Source organism: Fusarium oxysporum, chromosome 7 (genome assembly GCF_000149955.1).
Source record: "Fusarium oxysporum f. sp. lycopersici 4287 chromosome 7, whole genome shotgun sequence".
Taxonomy (NCBI): domain Eukaryota; kingdom Fungi; phylum Ascomycota; class Sordariomycetes; order Hypocreales; family Nectriaceae; genus Fusarium; species Fusarium oxysporum.
Window position 1 is genome coordinate 987,141 of NC_030992.1, and position 17,445 is coordinate 1,004,585.

The 17,445-nt window shown below is 49.2% G+C and overlaps 8 protein-coding genes across 13 annotated transcripts in view; 5 read left to right on the forward strand and 3 right to left on the reverse strand.

Moving 5' to 3' along the window:
• Positions 1–670, forward strand: part of FOXG_05018 (uncharacterized protein) — a gene marked incomplete at both ends in the record, with an annotated part of 1,832 nt that extends 1,162 nt beyond the window's left edge. The window contains one exon of the mRNA XM_018383093.1: positions 59–670. Within this exon, the coding sequence (XP_018239965.1) occupies positions 59–670 (612 nt within the window). The remainder of the gene's footprint in view (positions 1–58) is intronic.
• Positions 671–1,007: 337 nt separating this feature from the next.
• FOXG_18970 (uncharacterized protein) lies at positions 1,008–1,106 on the forward strand (the record flags this gene model as incomplete). Its single annotated transcript, XM_018399123.1, has 1 exon — positions 1,008–1,106. One exon carries the CDS (start codon positions 1,008–1,010, stop codon positions 1,104–1,106), a length of 99 nt encoding a protein of 32 aa, XP_018239966.1.
• Positions 1,107–1,868: 762 nt separating this feature from the next.
• FOXG_18971 (uncharacterized protein) lies at positions 1,869–2,161 on the reverse strand (the record flags this gene model as incomplete). The annotated part of the gene is made up of 1 exon (XM_018399124.1): positions 1,869–2,161. One exon carries the CDS (start codon positions 2,159–2,161, stop codon positions 1,967–1,969), a length of 195 nt encoding a protein of 64 aa, XP_018239967.1. The 3' UTR covers positions 1,869–1,966.
• A 324-nt stretch (positions 2,162–2,485) lies between these two features.
• Positions 2,486–4,478, forward strand: FOXG_05019 (uncharacterized protein; the record flags this gene model as incomplete). Its single annotated transcript, XM_018383094.1, has 4 exons — positions 2,486–2,563; positions 2,616–3,125; positions 3,167–3,607; positions 3,655–4,478. The coding sequence occupies 4 exons, from the start codon at positions 2,486–2,488 to the stop codon at positions 4,327–4,329; spliced, it is 1,704 nt and encodes a 567-aa protein (XP_018239968.1). The 3' UTR covers positions 4,330–4,478.
• Positions 4,479–5,263: 785 nt separating this feature from the next.
• FOXG_05020 (STE/STE11/CDC15 protein kinase) lies at positions 5,264–11,138 on the reverse strand (the record flags this gene model as incomplete). 3 transcript variants are annotated; one of them, XM_018383096.1, is made up of 10 exons in its annotated part: positions 5,264–7,499; positions 7,547–7,690; positions 7,743–8,237; positions 8,289–8,782; positions 8,836–9,163; positions 9,212–9,653; positions 9,703–9,767; positions 9,820–9,849; positions 9,926–10,060; positions 10,193–11,138. In XM_018383096.1, 10 exons carry the CDS (start codon positions 10,328–10,330, stop codon positions 5,478–5,480), a joined length of 4,293 nt encoding a protein of 1,430 aa, XP_018239970.1. The 3 variants fall into 3 exon arrangements, with proteins under 3 accessions (XP_018239970.1, XP_018239971.1, XP_018239969.1); XM_018383097.1 differs by having other exon boundaries at positions 9,926–11,138; XM_018383095.1 differs by having other exon boundaries at positions 5,478–7,499; positions 7,743–8,782; positions 10,193–10,330.
• FOXG_05021 (uncharacterized protein) lies at positions 10,356–11,070 on the forward strand (the record flags this gene model as incomplete). The annotated part of the gene is made up of 3 exons (XM_018383098.1): positions 10,356–10,633; positions 10,694–10,782; positions 10,928–11,070. 3 exons carry the CDS (start codon positions 10,356–10,358, stop codon positions 11,068–11,070), a joined length of 510 nt encoding a protein of 169 aa, XP_018239972.1.
• A 1,115-nt stretch (positions 11,139–12,253) lies between the features above and the next one.
• Positions 12,254–14,636, reverse strand: FOXG_05022 (uncharacterized protein). Of its 4 annotated transcripts, none has more exons than XM_018383100.1 (3): positions 14,395–14,636; positions 13,666–14,143; positions 12,254–13,594 (listed from the first exon to the last, which is right to left on the reverse strand). In XM_018383100.1, the coding sequence occupies exons 1-3, from the start codon at positions 14,403–14,405 to the stop codon at positions 12,686–12,688; spliced, it is 1,398 nt and encodes a 465-aa protein (XP_018239974.1). In that variant the 5' UTR covers positions 14,406–14,636; the 3' UTR covers positions 12,254–12,685. The 4 variants fall into 4 exon arrangements, with proteins under 4 accessions (XP_018239974.1, XP_018239973.1, XP_018239976.1 ...); XM_018383099.1 differs by having other exon boundaries at positions 14,198–14,620; XM_018383102.1 differs by having other exon boundaries at positions 12,254–14,143; positions 14,395–14,625.
• Positions 14,637–14,970: 334 nt separating this feature from the next.
• Positions 14,971–17,404, forward strand: FOXG_05023 (uncharacterized protein). Its single transcript, XM_018383103.1, has one exon. The coding sequence runs from the start codon at positions 15,174–15,176 to the stop codon at positions 17,217–17,219; it is 2,046 nt and encodes a 681-aa protein (XP_018239977.1). The 5' UTR covers positions 14,971–15,173; the 3' UTR covers positions 17,220–17,404.
• The last annotated feature ends 41 nt before the right edge of the window (positions 17,405–17,445 follow it).

Below are 17,445 nucleotides of genomic sequence, written 5' to 3' on the forward strand. Positions count from 1 at the left end.
CATCTTTGGCTCCGTCAACAGTGCTCTAGCTGCTTCTTTGTCTTCTGACGCTCCTAAGTCTGCTGGACCTAAGACTTCCACTTTCCCAATCACCCCCCTGACTGGTGGATACGGACCTGGTCAGGCCCGTGCTGGAGAGCATCCTATCCGTCAGCCCCGTGGACCTCCTTCCCTGGACGAGCTCAAGGCCAAGCCCACTGCTAAGCACGAGGGAAGCAAGAACTTCACTGCTCGCACTCGTCGTTCCGCTGTGCACAACCTTGTTCGTGCCGGCCTTGAACGCCGCAAGGGAACTGGTAGTTCTTGCGGAAGCATGAGCCCCGTTTCTGAGACTGCCGAGGAGTCTTCGACACCTATTACCGATAACGAGTCCGATTCCGGCCGCAGTGGATCTGGTAGCTTAGCTGGTGATATGGAGTGTCCTAGCTCGCGCACTTCTGCTAGTGGTAGCTGGGGAGCTATTGGCTCTGATCGTCCCAGCTCGCGACAGAAGGCTCGCAAGAGCGTGGACAGTGTGGACAGTGTTGCCTCAAACACGGAGAGCGAGAACAGCTCTTTTGCTAATGTGTTCAAGAACGGCGCTCTGCGAGCCGCCAAGGCACAAGACTCGGCTGATGGCCAGCGCAAGGCACCTAGACTGGTGCTCACCAAGAGCACTCCCACTGCTTAAAAGGTGACGCTTCTGCCTGAACCCTTATCACTGTCACGATTTACGCGCCCGGACTTTTTCTTTCTGTTCACACGACTGCTTGGACTGGCGGACTGCATTTTGATGGTTGTCGTTTAGTCTTTTCTGATCACGCTGGGAGTCCTGTTACCATCTGTATGGTGGATGAAACACGTTTTCCTTATCTATTTCCGCGAATTTTACCATTACAGAAGTTTTATAATTCACTTCACAGTCTCTCCTTCAGACTTTTCTTCTTCTTCGTCACGACATTGGGGGGATCGCCCGGGGATAATCTTGTCTCAGCCTAGATGGACGAATGGGTTATTTGGGGGGTTTGATGAGGAATCTTTATACCAATGAGGATGAGAAACCATCACCGGGGAACAAAGTCTGGACTGGCGGCCTCTGTGAGGCAATCAGCCAGCCCCTGATGTGATTTACGGCCGGCGTTCCTACGGGGACAATGTTTCGGCAAATTTGACATTTGCTTTCTTGCATTCGTTAAGGTACCACATGTTGTCTTTCTCTGCTGGTCATGGTCCAGGTCCCAGAAGACTTGGTTCTTCTCATGTCAAGGGGTACATAGGCAATCAGGAGACCTGGTGTGCTATCATGGACCGATATGTGAACTGGCATGGGGAAAGGCATATTCATAGATTAGTTTTACAATGGCACAATCACAATTTGAAAGCCACTTGATATTTGTTTGTTCATACAATGACGTGTCTTTGTGAAGATGAATTTGTCATGATATAGTAACCATATGCATGGTACACAAATAATTGGTGTTTTGTACAGAGATGTACATGAGTCTAAGGAAGCCTGGTCTAAGCTCCTCACATTTAGCCTAAGCATTTGTCAGACTCTCCATAAGTTTAGGAAGCTATTATGATGAGTAGTCGTGATTTCATCTCTACTTTCTCTCTTTGTTCTCGGTTGGTTGGCTCAAGTTGCCCAATCCGACTTCGATCTTCAACAATCACATCTGGACGGCTTCCGTAGCTCAGTTGGTTAGAGCGTCGTACTAATACTTCAATCCGAGTGTTCGGTAGTGGTGACATGTTACAGTTTAATAATCACAAACATTTATTGACTGGATGGCCTTTATATCTTATGAACAATCTGTGAATGAACCCATCAACCACCGTTTCCATTTTCAATCAACCCATCAACGATATATCCCATATCAGATCTTCTCGCCCAGTTGTCGTTCCCACCTGTCGATGACGAATCACGCCGACCTTGTTGTCATCAGTCGTGGAACTTGATTGTACGAAAACAATCTTTTGATGAGTCTCACGGAAGCTGAGGGTACTGGGAATCACCTGTGGCCACTTGTCTGGCACCAAACATGACTGCCAGCCCTAAAACAACAAGCTGAAAGCCACCTGCGAACAGTCTGTTCCACTGGCTTCGTCGAGCCATGTCCTGCTGGTGATAGGCTTCAAGTTGCTGGATCTTCTGGTGAGAGCTGTTAAGCTTCAGTTCCATCTCACGGAACTGTTGTACGCTGATCTCGCCTGGTGCATTGGAAGAATCTGCGCTGTTCGCCCGGGATCACTCGCCAGAAGTGATAACAAACCAGCGAATTCGCCTCAAAAGCCGTTCTTGATATGGAAAGATATCGAACTGTCTCGGGACGAACAACATGGCAAGTTCAGTGCGAGGCTGCATTTCCGAAACCTGAAAACCAACTACGAGGACCCGGAGAAGTCCAGGGGCAAAACAGTACAGGCTTCTACATTGACATGCATCATCAAGTCGCCCCAAAACACTAAAAACATGGTCTTCTCGGTCCCTCACCGGCTCTTGACCATGGCTGTTCGCCGCGGGATTCTTGATGGCATTGAAACTCTTGACCAACTGTTCAGTTCCGAAGCCAAATATATCTCGGTGAGGGGTACCACCTATCCAAAAGACAGGTGATAGCTAACACCCAACATAGATCAAGCCAGAGTTCCTCGACAAACCTGTGTTCCTTGCCGCTAGCCCTCGAGGCCTAAAAGTCACTGAAAAACCGATGAGAGCTACTGCCCTCACCCAATACGTCTCTCTTCGAGGCCAGAAGATTGGGTATTCCCAAGATCTTACATTCTACTCCTTCCGCCGGCGTGCAGCTACCGATCTCACTCGCAAGATTGGCGGTGACGCTGCACGTTCCCTTATGAACCACGATCCTGATTTCCGTACGCTCGAAAAGTACTACCTATCGTTGGAAGACACGCTAGATGTCAGCGGTCTGGCTTTAGATGAGGTCGACGGTGATACGGGTGGCCATACAGAGGAAATGCTTAAAAGTGGCCATGACTTGGCTATCCACGTCCTTACCGATGAGAGGGTCAGAAAGATCCACGGGCCAGCCCTCAACGCGTTGATGAGCCAAATGATGCTCGGTGACGAGAACTACCCGGCTCTCGCATCCGCCAAAGAGCTTCGAACTACAAGCGAGTGGTTCGTCGAGCCGCAATCAAGGCTCTTCTTGCTCAGGAGGTCCAGGATCAACGTCGTGAGATGAGTCAAACCGACTATAACGAGCGCGTACGCCGCCTGGAGAGATCGCGCCTTGGTGAACTTGTTCTGAAGAAGGCCCGGCGGAATTTAGCAGCTCCCGAGCCTATTGATGAAGGTGAAAGCCCAAGTGATGAACCTCCTACTGCGGTGGATGAGACCACTGGTTTATTCATCCACGATGTTGAAGAACTGCCCGAGCATGACCTGGATGATCAGATAAACAACACTGGTGGTCATGGTGTGATCCACCGAGAGCTTGATGAGGGCGAACCCGAAGCCAACGAAGATATCCCGTACATCGAGGCTGCCAAGGCATTTATGCAACTCATTCTGTCTAACACAATGAGCGAGTACCGGAATTTGAGAAAGAATGGTGTTCCTTGCCCTCAATGCCAAGATGATGACACAATTAGCCAGGAACTCAAGGTATGTGACACCGGTGTGCCCAGCCAATCCTACTAATACCTGACCAGAATAAGAGGTACTACGATGTCACTCACCTCTATGATCACGAAAGATCCAAGCTCCACCTGCCGAAGCAAAAGTGGGTGAGACGAGTCACCCAGGCCTTCGAGGCCTCCGGCGAAAAGCGCATAACCTGTCCGTATTGCAAACAACTCGGTAAAGATTCTTCATTCTTCCACGTCAAGGCTCTGGTGAGACATATCACCTACGGAAGCTTTGGTGCTGAACATGACCGCCTAAAGCGTGCGGATGGCTGGTACGATGATGGCTGGGAAAAACACCCCGAGTCAAAGTCAAAGACCTTTCGTAAGAACCAAGAAAGGCAGCGCCAGGTAAAGATGGCCGCTCTCAACATCAGATACAGCCAGTATGAGCCAGCACCCGCACCTGTCCCTCACCCAACCAGGGCTGGAGTTGTCTTTGCTCCCGGCTCACGCCAAATCACTCGGGCTGGAGTGAAGATGGTATCGAAAGACGAGATATTCAAGCCCCAGCCTATCCCTGACCGCTACAAGTCAGCGATCAGAGTTGGTGATATCAATGAACCATTCAAGATTCCCAAAGGCCTCGAAGGCTTGATCAAGACTACCCGAATGAAATTCCCCACCATTGATCCAGGGCAAGGAACAGGTGGTGGTAAGAAAGGGAAGGAGGTTGAGAAGGAGGGACCTCTTGAGAGCTAAAGTGGAGATGAATGAGGTTCATCACCCTGTTGCAAGTAATAAAAGTGCTTCCTCTGGGGTATAAGGTATTGATGCGGATGGAGCTTGTGTAGAATAACTAAGAGATAGTGTTAAGAGGTAAAAGTTGATGATTTTATTTATTTAACCCCTAATTAAATTTGTTGTTCTCTTCCGACTTGCACTTCCGGATACTTGGTTTAAAGTATTAGTAGAACACTATAATTAACTGAGCTATGGAAGCCAATTAGTTATTGCTTGATGTTGAAATAAGGTAATGAAATCCCCTATAACTGCTGGACCAATGTCAGCACCTGCAAGTAGTGAGCAGTCTAACAAAGGGGCAATAAAGAGTAATAGTAGTGGTGCCAGAGCTTTATTACCTTATAGGTAATACTAAGTTATCATTGCAGATAATTAATAATTGCCGGTGATAGGTAGTACTGGCTGATGATGATGGCTGGTGATGGTTGGTGATAGGTTATATAAGCATGTGGATTGCTGGTATTGGGTGCTACTTGCCTCTACTTATGTAAGAGTAATGTAACTTTAGGCTTAACTTATAGAAGGAGAGAAGCTGGAGTCTTTATACCTAGATACCTGTATTTTATTTTATAAGGTAATTACTAAAGTATAGAAGCTTAAAGTGAGGTTCCTGCCCATTAATATTTAGAATTTGGCGCCTCAAAGTGAGGATCCTACCCCTGACGGGGCAGGAACCTCACTTTTCGCTTCAGGTCTCAGGTTCAAGCCCTGGCGGGAGCAATCCCAACGGCCCTCCAGATTCCTTTTTGCTGTTTCCGGTGATAATTTGATGATGTCTTTTAGGGCTGTGTTGTGATATCGTGAGTTTGTGTTGTGGTGTTGAGGTTGTGTGGATGCTTGGAAGCAGGAGCGGAAAGGGAACGAACAAAATGAAAATAAGTCGGTAACAAGGCAGTATTGACAAAGTGAATTGCTTCATAATCTTTTCTTTCATTTATTTATTGTCTTTTGTCTTGTCTGTTTGTTCTTCATGCAATCGCAGTTTCGCTACTTCTTTACCCATCCTCATGTCTATCATGTACAGCCCCTGAATTATCATATCGTGCTCTTCATATCATGCATTCCGCTCATCTCTCGTCTTCATCCTTTCGTTTCCTTTCAATTCGTCAAGTCCATTTGGGCTCTCCGGGCATTCGACTCCGTCTCTTATTTATGCCCGCTCGTTCTGCTACCTCTGGCAACCCTGGAGATGCCATGCTGCCATCTCTACTGCCGAGCCCGTCTCTACTACTCAATCCATCTCTACTGCTCAACCCATCTCTGCTTCTGAGTCCATCGCGACTGCTCGGCGCGCGGCCTACATTCTCCTTATTGCTCAAGCTGCTATCGCTTCGGGCGCTCATGGTAATATCGCTGCGGGAGTTTAGGGCCGGACTGTTGCCGTTGGCACTGATCCCTATGGCTGCTCTGGAGCTACTCGACGTAGCCAGCGATGTGCGAGGGAGGCGACTCTTTGCGGATACAAATTCGCCGCTGACACGCCGGGGGATACCTGTTGGCCCATCCCTACTTCGGGGCCTGTATAGTGCTCCCTCCCGTTCTCGTTCGACAGCAGCTGTTCGCCGTGGACTCGCTGCTACTTCGATATAAGTATTGCTCGCAAGACTACCACGGCTCCTATGCGTAGGTGTCTGCGGAACTGACGCCGACGAATGTAAGCCAGGGGGTGTGTAGCTTGCACCCCGTCGGGATCCTGGCCTTCTTGACGACGATGAACTTGGTACAGCACCGGACGCTCCCTCGCTGGATCTTCCACTTGGCTCGATGTTGGACCGCACCAACTCCGAAGCGAGGTTTCGTACGAGGACAGCCGAGTCCTTCTCTGATAGAGTCTGAATAGCAGCCATGAGAGATCGCACCTGGGAGCTGTTGAGGGATCTCGTTCCATCGCCACTGCCCAAGCCAGGCTCACAAGCATCCATGATAGTCCTCACCAGTCTCAGGAGGTTAAGTCGCACAACCGCCTTCTTGTGAGTCAAACGCTGCGCAATGCCCGCAAACATCTCGGGCTTCGCCAGCGAGGCCGCGACTGACGGGCTGAGGCGCAGAAGTTTGAGTAGTGGTTCCAATAGGTTGGAATCAAAGGCGTTCACCCTGTTGGTGCTAAAGCAACTGATAATCGCTCGTGTGAAGTTACCATCAGCAAGGTGAGTCTCTACATTAGCTGTTTCCTCCTGTAGCCAGACCAAGATGGCATCGAGCGCAGTAACCTGCCAGTACTGGTCTGTAAGTAATGATACGTAAAAGTTGAGACCCTTGTTCTGCCACAAGTATCTGCGGCCCTTGGACCCTGAGTGTGCCATGTCACAGAGTATCGGGAGGGCGAATTCTTTCGGAGGTCGATCGGTCTGCATGATTCTCAGCAGTAGAGGAATAATGCCACCAACAGCAGCATCCTCCTGTCGTTCCTTGCTCAGGCGGCAGAGATTAAATAATGTGTTGAGAACCTGATTAGATATTTCACGGAAATGTGTCTGGCCCTTCTTCATGCTGTAGCTCAGAAGATCGATCAAGAATTCGATAGCATCGGCTGAGTGCAGCGACTCAATCGTCGTCGAAAGCATCGAAAGGTTCTTGATGAACTTGAGCATTGTGATCTGATGTATTGGCGTCATGCGCCGTAGATCTTTTAGTACACTCTTCAGTACTTGCCGATCTGCTACAACCTCCTTGACGTAGTTCTCAGCTTGACTGAAGAGATAGAAAATGTTGACGATGCGTCCTTCGACAAGCTCACCAAGCTCGTCCTCGCCCTCTTCGTCTAAGACTCGGTGCAAGACAAGCGCCAACGGATATAGAATCTTGCTTCGTGAGAAGATTCTGCAAAAGTCGTTCTTGGGGGTTGGTCCTTGAAGCTCAAATACGTTCCAGATACCGTTGACCCCAATAAGAACAAGGTCTCGAGTAACGTCGTAATCCTCATCAAGGAACTCGACCAGCACGTTCAAACCACCCGCAGACACGAACATCTGTAGGGTCAATGTCGACGTTTGATACATCTGCCGGACAAAAGCAGCCGCCTCAAGACGAATCTCATCGGAGTATTGTCGTGCAGCAAACTTGGTAATAATGGGAATGCCACCAACGAAACACAAGTTTTCTTGAATTTCCACATCATCGAGGATGATCTGAAAGGTTAGCAGGCCACGAGTATATTACAGGGACTAAAACTTACTGCATTGACGACCTTGAGGAGCTGCAGGATCATGTACTGCCTGCTTTTGACGGTACAAGGCTCCAAAATTTCAAGAATCGGTAACAACCCGTGAGCGCTGATGATTAGATTCTTCACCTCGTTGTTCTCCCAGAGCAAGGCAAGCTGTGATACGTTAATAACTCGGTTCTAAGTGTCAAGTGCGACAAGAACTTACCAAATCTTCCGAGAACTCAGCCAGGGCGTCCTCACCCTCAGTCGTTTTGAGAGACCTTACCAAGTCCTCTACCCTCTCGGCTAACCTGGCATGTCGGTCTCTGGCGATGTTGGCCTCCAGATCCATCTCATCCCATCCTGGATCCATCGATGCGAAGGGATCATCTTCGTCTTCGTCGTCTCCTAGCCAGGAATTGCTCGACACACGAGACATGAGCATCAAACCGCCGTCCTCGGACCCCTTTTCGCTCTCCTCTTTCTCCGCTATTGATGATTCAGGTCCGAAAACATCGCTAAAATCTTCGTCGTCATCTTCTGCGAACTTCTGGATTTCTATCGATGATCGTGTTCGTCGCATTGGCCTGTCAGGGAGAACTGATGGTCGAGACAAAGGCTTCTTCTTCATACTACCTGAGCCAGATTCCTGCATTGACCTCGGTAATGATGTAAGATCAGATGGGTGAAAGAGTTGTGGTGCATCAGTCTGTCGTGAGTTCTGTAGCTTTGTGAGCCTTGAGCGCATGGGGTCCAGACACATGTAACTTACTCGTCTAACAGCTTGATTCGCATTGTGAGTGAAGACGTTGTCATTATCCACGAATAGATCTGAGAAGTCTTCCATACTTTGTTCCCGATAGATGATATCTGGCCTTGGTGGAAGCTCGAACTTGGTATTTAGATTTGATTTTGTCGGCGATCTGGTCCGGCCTGCACCAGCGACCTTACTTGAGCTTGATTTATTTCGACTGTGCGTTTTCACAGGCTCTGAGGATTTCGTGGGCTTCTTCGGTAATGGTCTGATTGTCTGCTCCTGTGGATCGATGTCTTGCCAGTGGCCTGGCCCCTTTATTGTCATCAACTCGCCCTCAAAGTCGTCATCGTACGAATTACTGTCATTTCTTCCATCATTCACTGAGGCAAAGGCTTTGAGACGATCACTCGATAGTAGACCACCGAAGTTGTCTTGTGGCTTGAGATGCGGCAGTTGTAGTGCGCTTGGTGAAATAGATGTCGCAAAATCATCGTCCCAGTTGTCATCATCTGTGATACGGTTAGGGTTAGGCAGAATACTCAGACATCGAGACTTTACGCACCAGCTAGTTCAGGCTTACTGAAAGCTCCTGCGCCAGGACGTAGTTTTGCAAGTGACAGACCTCCCTTGGCAGGAGTTCCACCAAGAAATCTTGACGAAGGCCCGGCATCAGAGCCTGTCGATTGTCGAAGTCTTGGTCCGGAGGATTTTAGAGCTTTGTTCCATTGCTTCACTTCCTCCACAGCATCGCTGAAATTGGCTGGTGTTTTTGATACAGGTGCTTCAGTTCGGCGACAACCTGTAATCCAGGCATGACGAAGTAGTTTTCGGGCAGTTACACGAAGATTGGGGTCTTTTTGGAAACATTGCATGAGAAAATCACGGGCAGCCTGGCAAGATCAGCAAAAACACCCCCGAATACAACCGGGGAGACTCACAGCAGAGATGCCTTCAGGCAGTGGGGGGTGATCGTCGTTGACAATTGCGAATAGAGCAGGCATAGCAGCCAAGTTGTGATATGGCGGCTTGCCTTGAAGAAGCTCGATAACCGTGCATCCAACACTCCAAATATCGGATGCGGAACTCGCCCCGGAAAGCTGAATGATCTCAGGGGCCATCCAATATGGTGTGCCGACAACCTGTGCCTCCTTATCCTGACCACCAGCGAGGGTGCTGGTTGAAACGCCGAAGTCTGCGAGTTTGACGGTGCCATCCTTTGTGGTGAGAATGTTGGCGCCTTTGATATCTCTATGTATTACACCCTGGTCGTGCAGGTATTGTAGTCCCTGCAGGACCTGCGTCATGTAGACCCCAACCAGATTCTCGGGGAACTTGCCATATGCCTTGCATATTGAGTGCAGAGAACCATTCTCACAGTATCTAGGTTTGTTAGTTCCATGACTTCAAGACTAGAGATGGAATCGCATACTCTAGAATAATGTTGAGGGCGTCAACGGACTTGACAAAGCCAATGTACTTGACAATGTTGTCATGCTACTGCTTGTTAGTCTTCAGATATGATACCATTTCAGACCAGGATTCCTACATGAAGGTTCTTGAGCAGATCGATTTCACTCTAAACAGCACTCACTCATGTCAGTTTCTCAATCACAAACCATTGAGCTTTAGGGTAGAGCTCAGAAACAACCCACCTCGATCATGCGCAATTCGCTCTTGGGAAGATCTGCGAGCTTGATCTGCTTCACAGCAACTGCCTCGCCATTTCCCCAGTTGAAAGCCTTGTACACAGATCCGAAAGCACCTTTCCCGAGGCATTCACCTAAACGCTAAAAGCAGAAAAGGTAAACATTAGCGACAACTTTCTACTAAACCCTGCTGCTACTCTCGCTTATCATGATATCCGACTTTCCAGGGATCGGGATCAAGCACCGGTGATATCGGTAGTTGGATATACGCACGTAGTCCTTGAGTCCTGGATCTTGAAGGGCAGAGCTTTCTCGTATCTTGTCTTTTCGTGAAGGTGTTCCTGGTGTATAGGGTCGTTCGCGGGAGGCCACGGCGGCGCGGCCATTGGCGTGGTACTGCCGCTCGGGCATTATCTCTCAGGTGCTCTCTAACTCAATGATGATCTGGTATGGCCGTGGCAAGCTGAGTAATGCCTCCTCGGTGAAAGCAGAGGCAGTTCGGCGGAGGAAGGACAAGGTTCAGACCAAGACGGAGATATCATTCCCGGCGAATATCGAAGGAAGGGAGCGGAGCGGCGCAGGGCAATTCGTTTCTACATACGAGATCGGGTTCGGAATAAGGCTGTTGTCGTCGAGTTTGGCGAATGTCGTTGAGCTCGTTGAAAGCTTGGTTGACGTCGTCAGCGTGATCGAGGAGGGGAATGGATGGACCAGGTCCGTTCGTTCGTTCGTTTCGTTTCGTGCGGTCGCTAACAGAACAGCCCAGGGTTAAAGGAAGGACAGGATGAATAACCCGGGAGGGCAAGGGATTGAATTGCGTGAGAGTTTGTTGTTAAGAGAGGGAGAGAGGGAGTGTAAGGGTCGTAAGTAACTAAGTAAAAAAAAAAAATAAAAAAAAAGTAAGGTAAGAAACTGGGTGGAAATTCGGAGTTGGACCAAAAAGCCACTGATCTCCAATCAATCATGCGCTGGACTGGACTCGACTGAAGGTGTTGTTTTTCGTCTCAGATTCACCTCCATCTCGCTGGACTAACTCATCAGGCAGGCTCGCAACCCAACCCGAATCGGCCCAGGGCCTGGGGCAGCCCCGTAAGGTGATGGTCGGTAAGGTACATCCTGACGGTCCAGGTACCTTGAGCTGTGCTGCGTGACGGGGTGCCCGGGGGGCCCGTGCCGCCTGCGAGCCCAGCGCTCTTCAACGCCCAGCTTCAACTTGCAGGGCCATCCCCCACTAGCGAGCTATTCAATTCTCCACCCTTGAGACCAGTCGACACAAGCAATGACTTATAAAAACAATTCATTGTTAGGACTCGATGATGATGTCAACATCGATTCTCAGCACCAGTTTCAAGAGAGAAAGTTCTTAGTATGTTTTGGAATTCTTCACTTACAAGGAACGCTCCACCTTTTGAAACAGTTCAAGTTCATGCCATGCTATGCCATGCCATGCCATGTAAGCCAAGGTAGTGGATGCATTCAGACACAGGCACACCCAATACTGGTATTCTCTTCCAAGTCAACGACATATCTCATCTCCGCTTATTATTAGACAAAAGTACCCGAATTCATAAAAACAAAGCAGAACTACATCCTCCAAATTCCAACAACGGCCGAATATGCTTACCACACTTCAAAACAAGCCTCACCGTCAACAATCAACTTGGAAACTCATCCGTCACACAAACTCTATAGCCATCCGGGTTATTCTCTTTCAGCCAGCTCCCCGACGCCTCAAATACTAGTCAAGTTATGTCTTTCCCTGTCAGCAACGACCAACAGCCCAATCGAAATACCTTGCTCTCGAGGACGACGCCGATCCAACCCTCGAAGCCACTAATGCGTCTCATATCATCCCAGCAGGTAACTCAACTTGACTTGACTTGCTTGATAGAGTTAAGTTACAAGGCGTCAATGCCGAGGAGGGAAAGATATCGTATCTCGCCGTCGATCAATATCGTGCACGGAGACTCTCTTTTCTTGTTTTCCTTGTAAGCTGAACCATAAACTAAACTGAGATTGCAGTCTCATTTCTTGTTCAAAGCGCCTCCGCTTGGCTCGGCATTACGTGACGCTGCCATGACGATACTTCACGCCCTCTACAGACACTACAGTTGAGACATTCACCAATACTATATATCTCAATTTATGAGTTATAACATTCGATTTCACCCTTGACCAATAGTTCGGCCGCGGGGTCATCTTTGAGTTTGATATGTCATGTTGACAGCCGTGCTCAACAACCCCTTATACAGTCTCAGGGGAGGCTTATGCCGGCAAATGGAGTGTGCTTTCACTAACTGAGCAGCAAGTATTGGACGACAAATGAAAATCATATCAACTTGATACCTTATGTTCTCGTATTTCTTCACCGTAGCTGTACATATCGCAAGTTGGCAGCACGTAGCCGTCCCGAAGACAAGGTCCTTCAAGCCACATCAAGATAGATCTACCAGGATCTCACGATGATGTGCGTCTAATCGTGGCCGCTTTATGGACCAGCAATCCCGGCAGTTATCCATCATATCAGTATGTGGTAGCACAAGCAACGGTCCAGAAGAATGAGTTCTTTCAACGTCAACTTTCATTAGATCTTCTCCCTGCTCATTGTCGAGCCAAAATGTTAACAACCGTACAATTATGATACAATCCATTGCCGACACTGCTCGGTTTTCCGTTTTAACGCCATCTGACCAAATCTGTAGCAAGTAACCCCGGTATTTTATATCCCGCTTCAAATCGAATGCAAACTGGTACCATGTGCCCTCTTTATTCTGTCCCATCCCCTGGTAGGGTTCGACTGAGGCCAGCCTCAGCCCACCATTCATCGGGGATATCTTCACGTCGTGCTAGGCTACGCACGATGCGCTGCATTCCTATCCAGTCATCTTCAAAGTTTGTGTTGCTTCCTGATGTTGCTGAGCTCTCTCGGTTTTGTCTGTTTCGTTCCGGCCCTTGCTCGTCGTCTGAGTTGCCCACGGACAAGTGTCCCACCCAGGCGGAACGTGATCGGAGGGAGCGCTCTCGGCGCCAAGTCCTGAGCCTGTGGTGATGATCACTGGGCACTAGTCCATCCGGGGATCTTCGTTGTCTGGAATCAGAACCAACTGCCCCGTTATCCCGAATGGCGCCTCCATCAACTAGGGCGTCTTGGCCAGCTTCAGGTATTCTTACGTGAACACGTCGCATCTCTGCCCGGCGTCTTCTAATTCGATCCAGGACACTCAGAGACTCATCAGGGCCCTCAGTTTCGGAGCCTTCGCAACCTGACTCACAGGCCTGGTCAGCCAGTGCATCAGGGTCTTGGTCGGGCGTGGTGAAAGAGGTGCCTGATGTAGCACCGGCGCTCTGAGATGCAACATTTGATGCAAAAGAAGAACCTGCGCTAGGTGGTTGAGGGTCAGGGGTAAGTGTGGATAGAAGAGTATCCCACACCTCTGGACTGAGGCTCCTATCACGGTCGCCAAGTCCGTCGACACGTTGCATAGGTGCGAATCGCGTATGCCTGTTTGATGCACGGAGAGCTTCGCGCATTGCCGAGCGGTGAGCTCGGCGCTGGCTCATTTCTTCAGAGTCATCTGTGCGAATCACGGGGTGTGTTACAACAGAAGGAAGTCTCTGCCGTTGAGCTCCATTCTCTTCAGGAGCTCGTCCAGGAAGCCCCGACACTGGTATCATCTGAGTTAGTTGTTAGTAAAAGCATATAAATTGGACAATTGGGATAAAACATCATGGATGATAGAACTTACCACTGCAGGGCGAGGTCGAGGACCCTCATGCCAACCCAGATCCAAATCGTCGTATGATGGATGTGAATTGGTATTGTTTCGGTCTTGTGTGTTGCTGCCATCCCTAAACAGCGAGTTTATGCGCTCTTCAAGCATGTCCCTTCTGCGATCATCCGATCTAGCCATCTCTCTAAGAACATCGCGAAACGGTCTCGCTCGGCGCAGCCCATCAGGACCTCTCGTAGTCTCTAAATCAGGTGGGAATCCAGCTTCAGCCCATGGTACAGAGCGACCATCTCGGCCGGTCAAAGTGCCGGACTGTTGTAGCGAGCCATCATTTAAGCGGTCGCGAATTGAGAAAATACGGCGATGCGCGGCGCGGCGTTCAATTCGTTCCGTGCGTATATTGCGGCGAATGGCGGAGCGGGGTGGCGACGTCGCAATGCTCTTCTCTGCAGCTTTGGAAGGGAGATCTGACTCAACGGGGGCAACAAACAATCTGCAAGACAAGGTTAACAAGTGCACGATGTTGAGAGAACGAGGTCGTCACTACTGCGACGAATATGCAAAGCACGAAGCGCGCATTATCAAGCAACGGATGTGCGCATTCGCGACATTTGCAGCATGCCTTTGCGTTGATATAGTGAAGCGATGGCGACAACGACAAGATCGATCGACCGGGGCATCACTACGTTGGCGCGATGGCAACGAAGGTAACGGACGGGTAGAAAAAAACAAGGATGCGCTTACGGGAGGCCCATGGCTGATTTAGTGGAAAGTGAATGACGAAAACGAGCGAAAACAGTGAAATAAGTAATCAAAGAATTAAGTCGTAATGATTGCAAAGACCAGAAATTGTTATCATTGATGAAAAGTCGATGAACAGTGATGACGATGCTGCCTAGAGTAGCAAGGTTAATAAAAGCCAGACGACAAATGCGTGAAGCGTGAAGCGGGTAATTAACCAGTGGAGAGGATGAAAGAACGGAGTGGGCAACGAGCAAAGGGGTGCGGGGGGTTCCAAGATGCAGCTCCCAGGGCAGGGAGACTGCGACAAAATTAGATGACCAATCAGAGGGCCTAGAGCTCTTGAGGCTTAGAGCCCAGGGCGTTCAGTTCGCGTGCGCGTCTGATAGTGCTTTCTAACGTGTCGCGATAAGGACTGTTAGTGGACGACTAGCTTCAGCCAATCAACACTAACAGACCACATCTGACCATCCGCCGAACAGATCAAAGACTGCACAGCCACAGAGCCACATCAGACCACTTCATCGGCGTTCGGAGAGCGGGTGAGTGTGGCTTTCAACACCCCACCCCATGTCGACATGAATTGCCCCAATGTGAAAAATAATGGACATAGTAGTCTCACTCATGTCGTGACGACTATAACGAAACTCAACTCATAATCATCACCAAATACGCCAATTCGCCCTGGGTCTGAGTCAATCAGCATCTCAGGAGCCTCATACGGCACTTCTCCTCCCCAGCGCCGGGCTCCGATGAGATGCCGTCTCACCTAAATCTTCACCATGTCTTCCACTCAGGAAATCCAGTTCGCCCTCAACCGCATTAATCGGGTCTTGGCTAGCAAAAGGACACCAGGTTACAGAGATATTCGGCTAGGCCTGGATCGTATCAGCCGTGTCGTACCAGACAAGCAAGAGTGGAAGGGTATTCATGTTGCTGGCACCAATGGTAAAGGCTCAATATGCACCTTTCTTGCTGGTATGTTCAAGCTCGCTGGTCTCGGTTATGGAAGCTTCACATCCCCCGCCTTTCCAGAGAGGCACAATGGAGTCACAATAAATGGCCTTTATGTGAATCCGCGAATGTACGACATGGAAATGAAGCATGTTGAAGAAAAGTACAATCGTATTGCTGCTGGTTGGAAATACAAGCACGGACAGGAGCCTCTGAATCTAACACCATTCGAGTTCGAAACAGCAACAGCATTCCGAGTATTCAACAAAATGCATGTTCCCTATGGTATCGTCGAAGTTGGCATGGGCGGTGCTACCGATGCAACCAATGCCATGAAGCAAAAGTCTGTTACTATCATCTCCAAGATCGGCCTCGACCACCAAGAGTACCTCGGAAATTCCATCGATCACATTGCCAAGGTCAAAGCTGGCATTATGCGAAAGAACGTTCCTTGTATTGTTGACCACACTAACAAGCCTTCTGTCATCCATGTACTACGAAAACATGCTCGAGAAGTAGGAACAGACATCATCCTCACATGGAAGGGTGAACCTTTACTGTTAACTCTCGACAACTCAAGATGGATGCTTGAGAGCTACCAAGTCCAGAATCTTTTGTGTGCAGCCATGGCCTTCCGTCATCTCTTCCCATTGCAGGAGATCAACTTGGATAAGCTCTTGGAAACCGATCCTTTCTTACCTGGTCGATTGGAAACAGTTCAAGTCAACGCGCCACTTTCTGGTATTCAGCCACGGGAAATTCTGGTCGACGGTGCTCACAACATGTTGGGAATCACAGAATTGAGCAGACATGTCAACAGACGCCTACGAAAAGATGACCAGCCAGTGACTTGGGTTATGGGTATGTCCCAAAGCAAGCACAAACCTTTCTTCAAGATGATGGAAAACCTTGTCGAGCCTCAGGACAACTTTGCTATGGTTGAATTTACTCAAGGTCCCAATGATCCTCAGCCTTTGCCCGCCTCATTCGGTGCCGAATACGCCAAGACGAAGCAAATCGATCCTGGTAATGTATACTCTGGAACGCCTGACATTGCGAGTGCTCTTCCATGGGCTTGCAAGAAGAGTGACGGTGGTCCTTTAGTGGTTACAGGAAGTCTTTACCTGATTCGACAATTATTCAGCCTCAAAGGCATTCATCGAACAAGAGAACTAGGTACGAGGAGACCTGGCAGAGCTCAACTCTACCGATATTCCAAGATTGCTCGAGAGAGAAATCTGACAGACGAGGAGGCACGGGAGTTCAAACAGGCGAGACGACATCACCACCTATCACCGAAACGAAGTAAGGTCTTTGCCCAAGTACGCGACGGCGGCCCTATCCAACCACTAAAAGTGCCCGTCAAGACAAGAGAGCTGCAAAGGAAGGCTGCGTTTCATAAGAAACAGGCAGAGGGATATCGGAAGTCTATCGCCGCCATTAAGAGGGATATGGAAAGCTCAAAGAAGGAAACAGATAAGCCTGAAACGGCCGTGGAAAATATTGCCTCCCGTCTTGAAGACTTGGAGGCACAGGCTGCGAAGCACAAGACAGAATATGAAGATGCCATGTTCAATATTAGGGGACGACGTGCACTACCGCACATGAAGTACAAGAGCCATCGACAAGTGTTTGGGTATCCAGCGACCCCCAAGCCCCCAACTAAGTCCCCCTTCCAACCGGCAGGGGAGTCAAAGAAGCGCAAAGGCAAATCTAATGTGTCATGGAAGGACACCAAGGAGAGCTTTAAAGATCAACTCGCTGCGGCTGAGAAGCAAAGGGCACTGGAGATAAACCAGGCCAAGACGAGGGACAGCAGCGATCCTTTTGAAGCAAAGGTGGCTGCTAACAGGAAAACGGAAGGAAACTTATGATGACTTGGGCTGTTTGAATATCTATAACGCGAATGTACTATCACAAAGCGATTTATGCATTGGAAGGGGAAATGGAATGGGGAGATTTGGTAGGATCTATATGTACAATACCAGGGTAGAGGGGCAAAGTCTATCTCAATCTATCATGAAGCATCAGTGCCATAATGTGAACAGCATAAACCCACTTGATTTATTGTATCTCAAGACACTCTCAATTCTTTGTTTG

Bases quoted from the DNA above. Each gene is read 5' to 3' on its own strand.
- FOXG_05022 (XM_018383099.1), bottom strand. From the start codon at position 14,229: ATGCGCGCTTCGTGCTTTGCATATTCGTCGCA. The intron at 14,144-14,197 runs GTAGTGACGACC...CTTGTCTTGCAG, and splicing joins TGCTTTGCATATTCGTCGCA to ATTGTTTGTTGCCCCCGTTG. The intron at 13,595-13,665 runs GTAAGTTCTATC...CAACTAACTCAG, and splicing joins CTCGACCTCGCCCTGCAGTG to ATGATACCAGTGTCGGGGCT.
- FOXG_05023 (XM_018383103.1), top strand. From the start codon at position 15,174: ATGTCTTCCACTCAGGAAATCCAGTTCGCCCTCAACCGCATTAATCGG.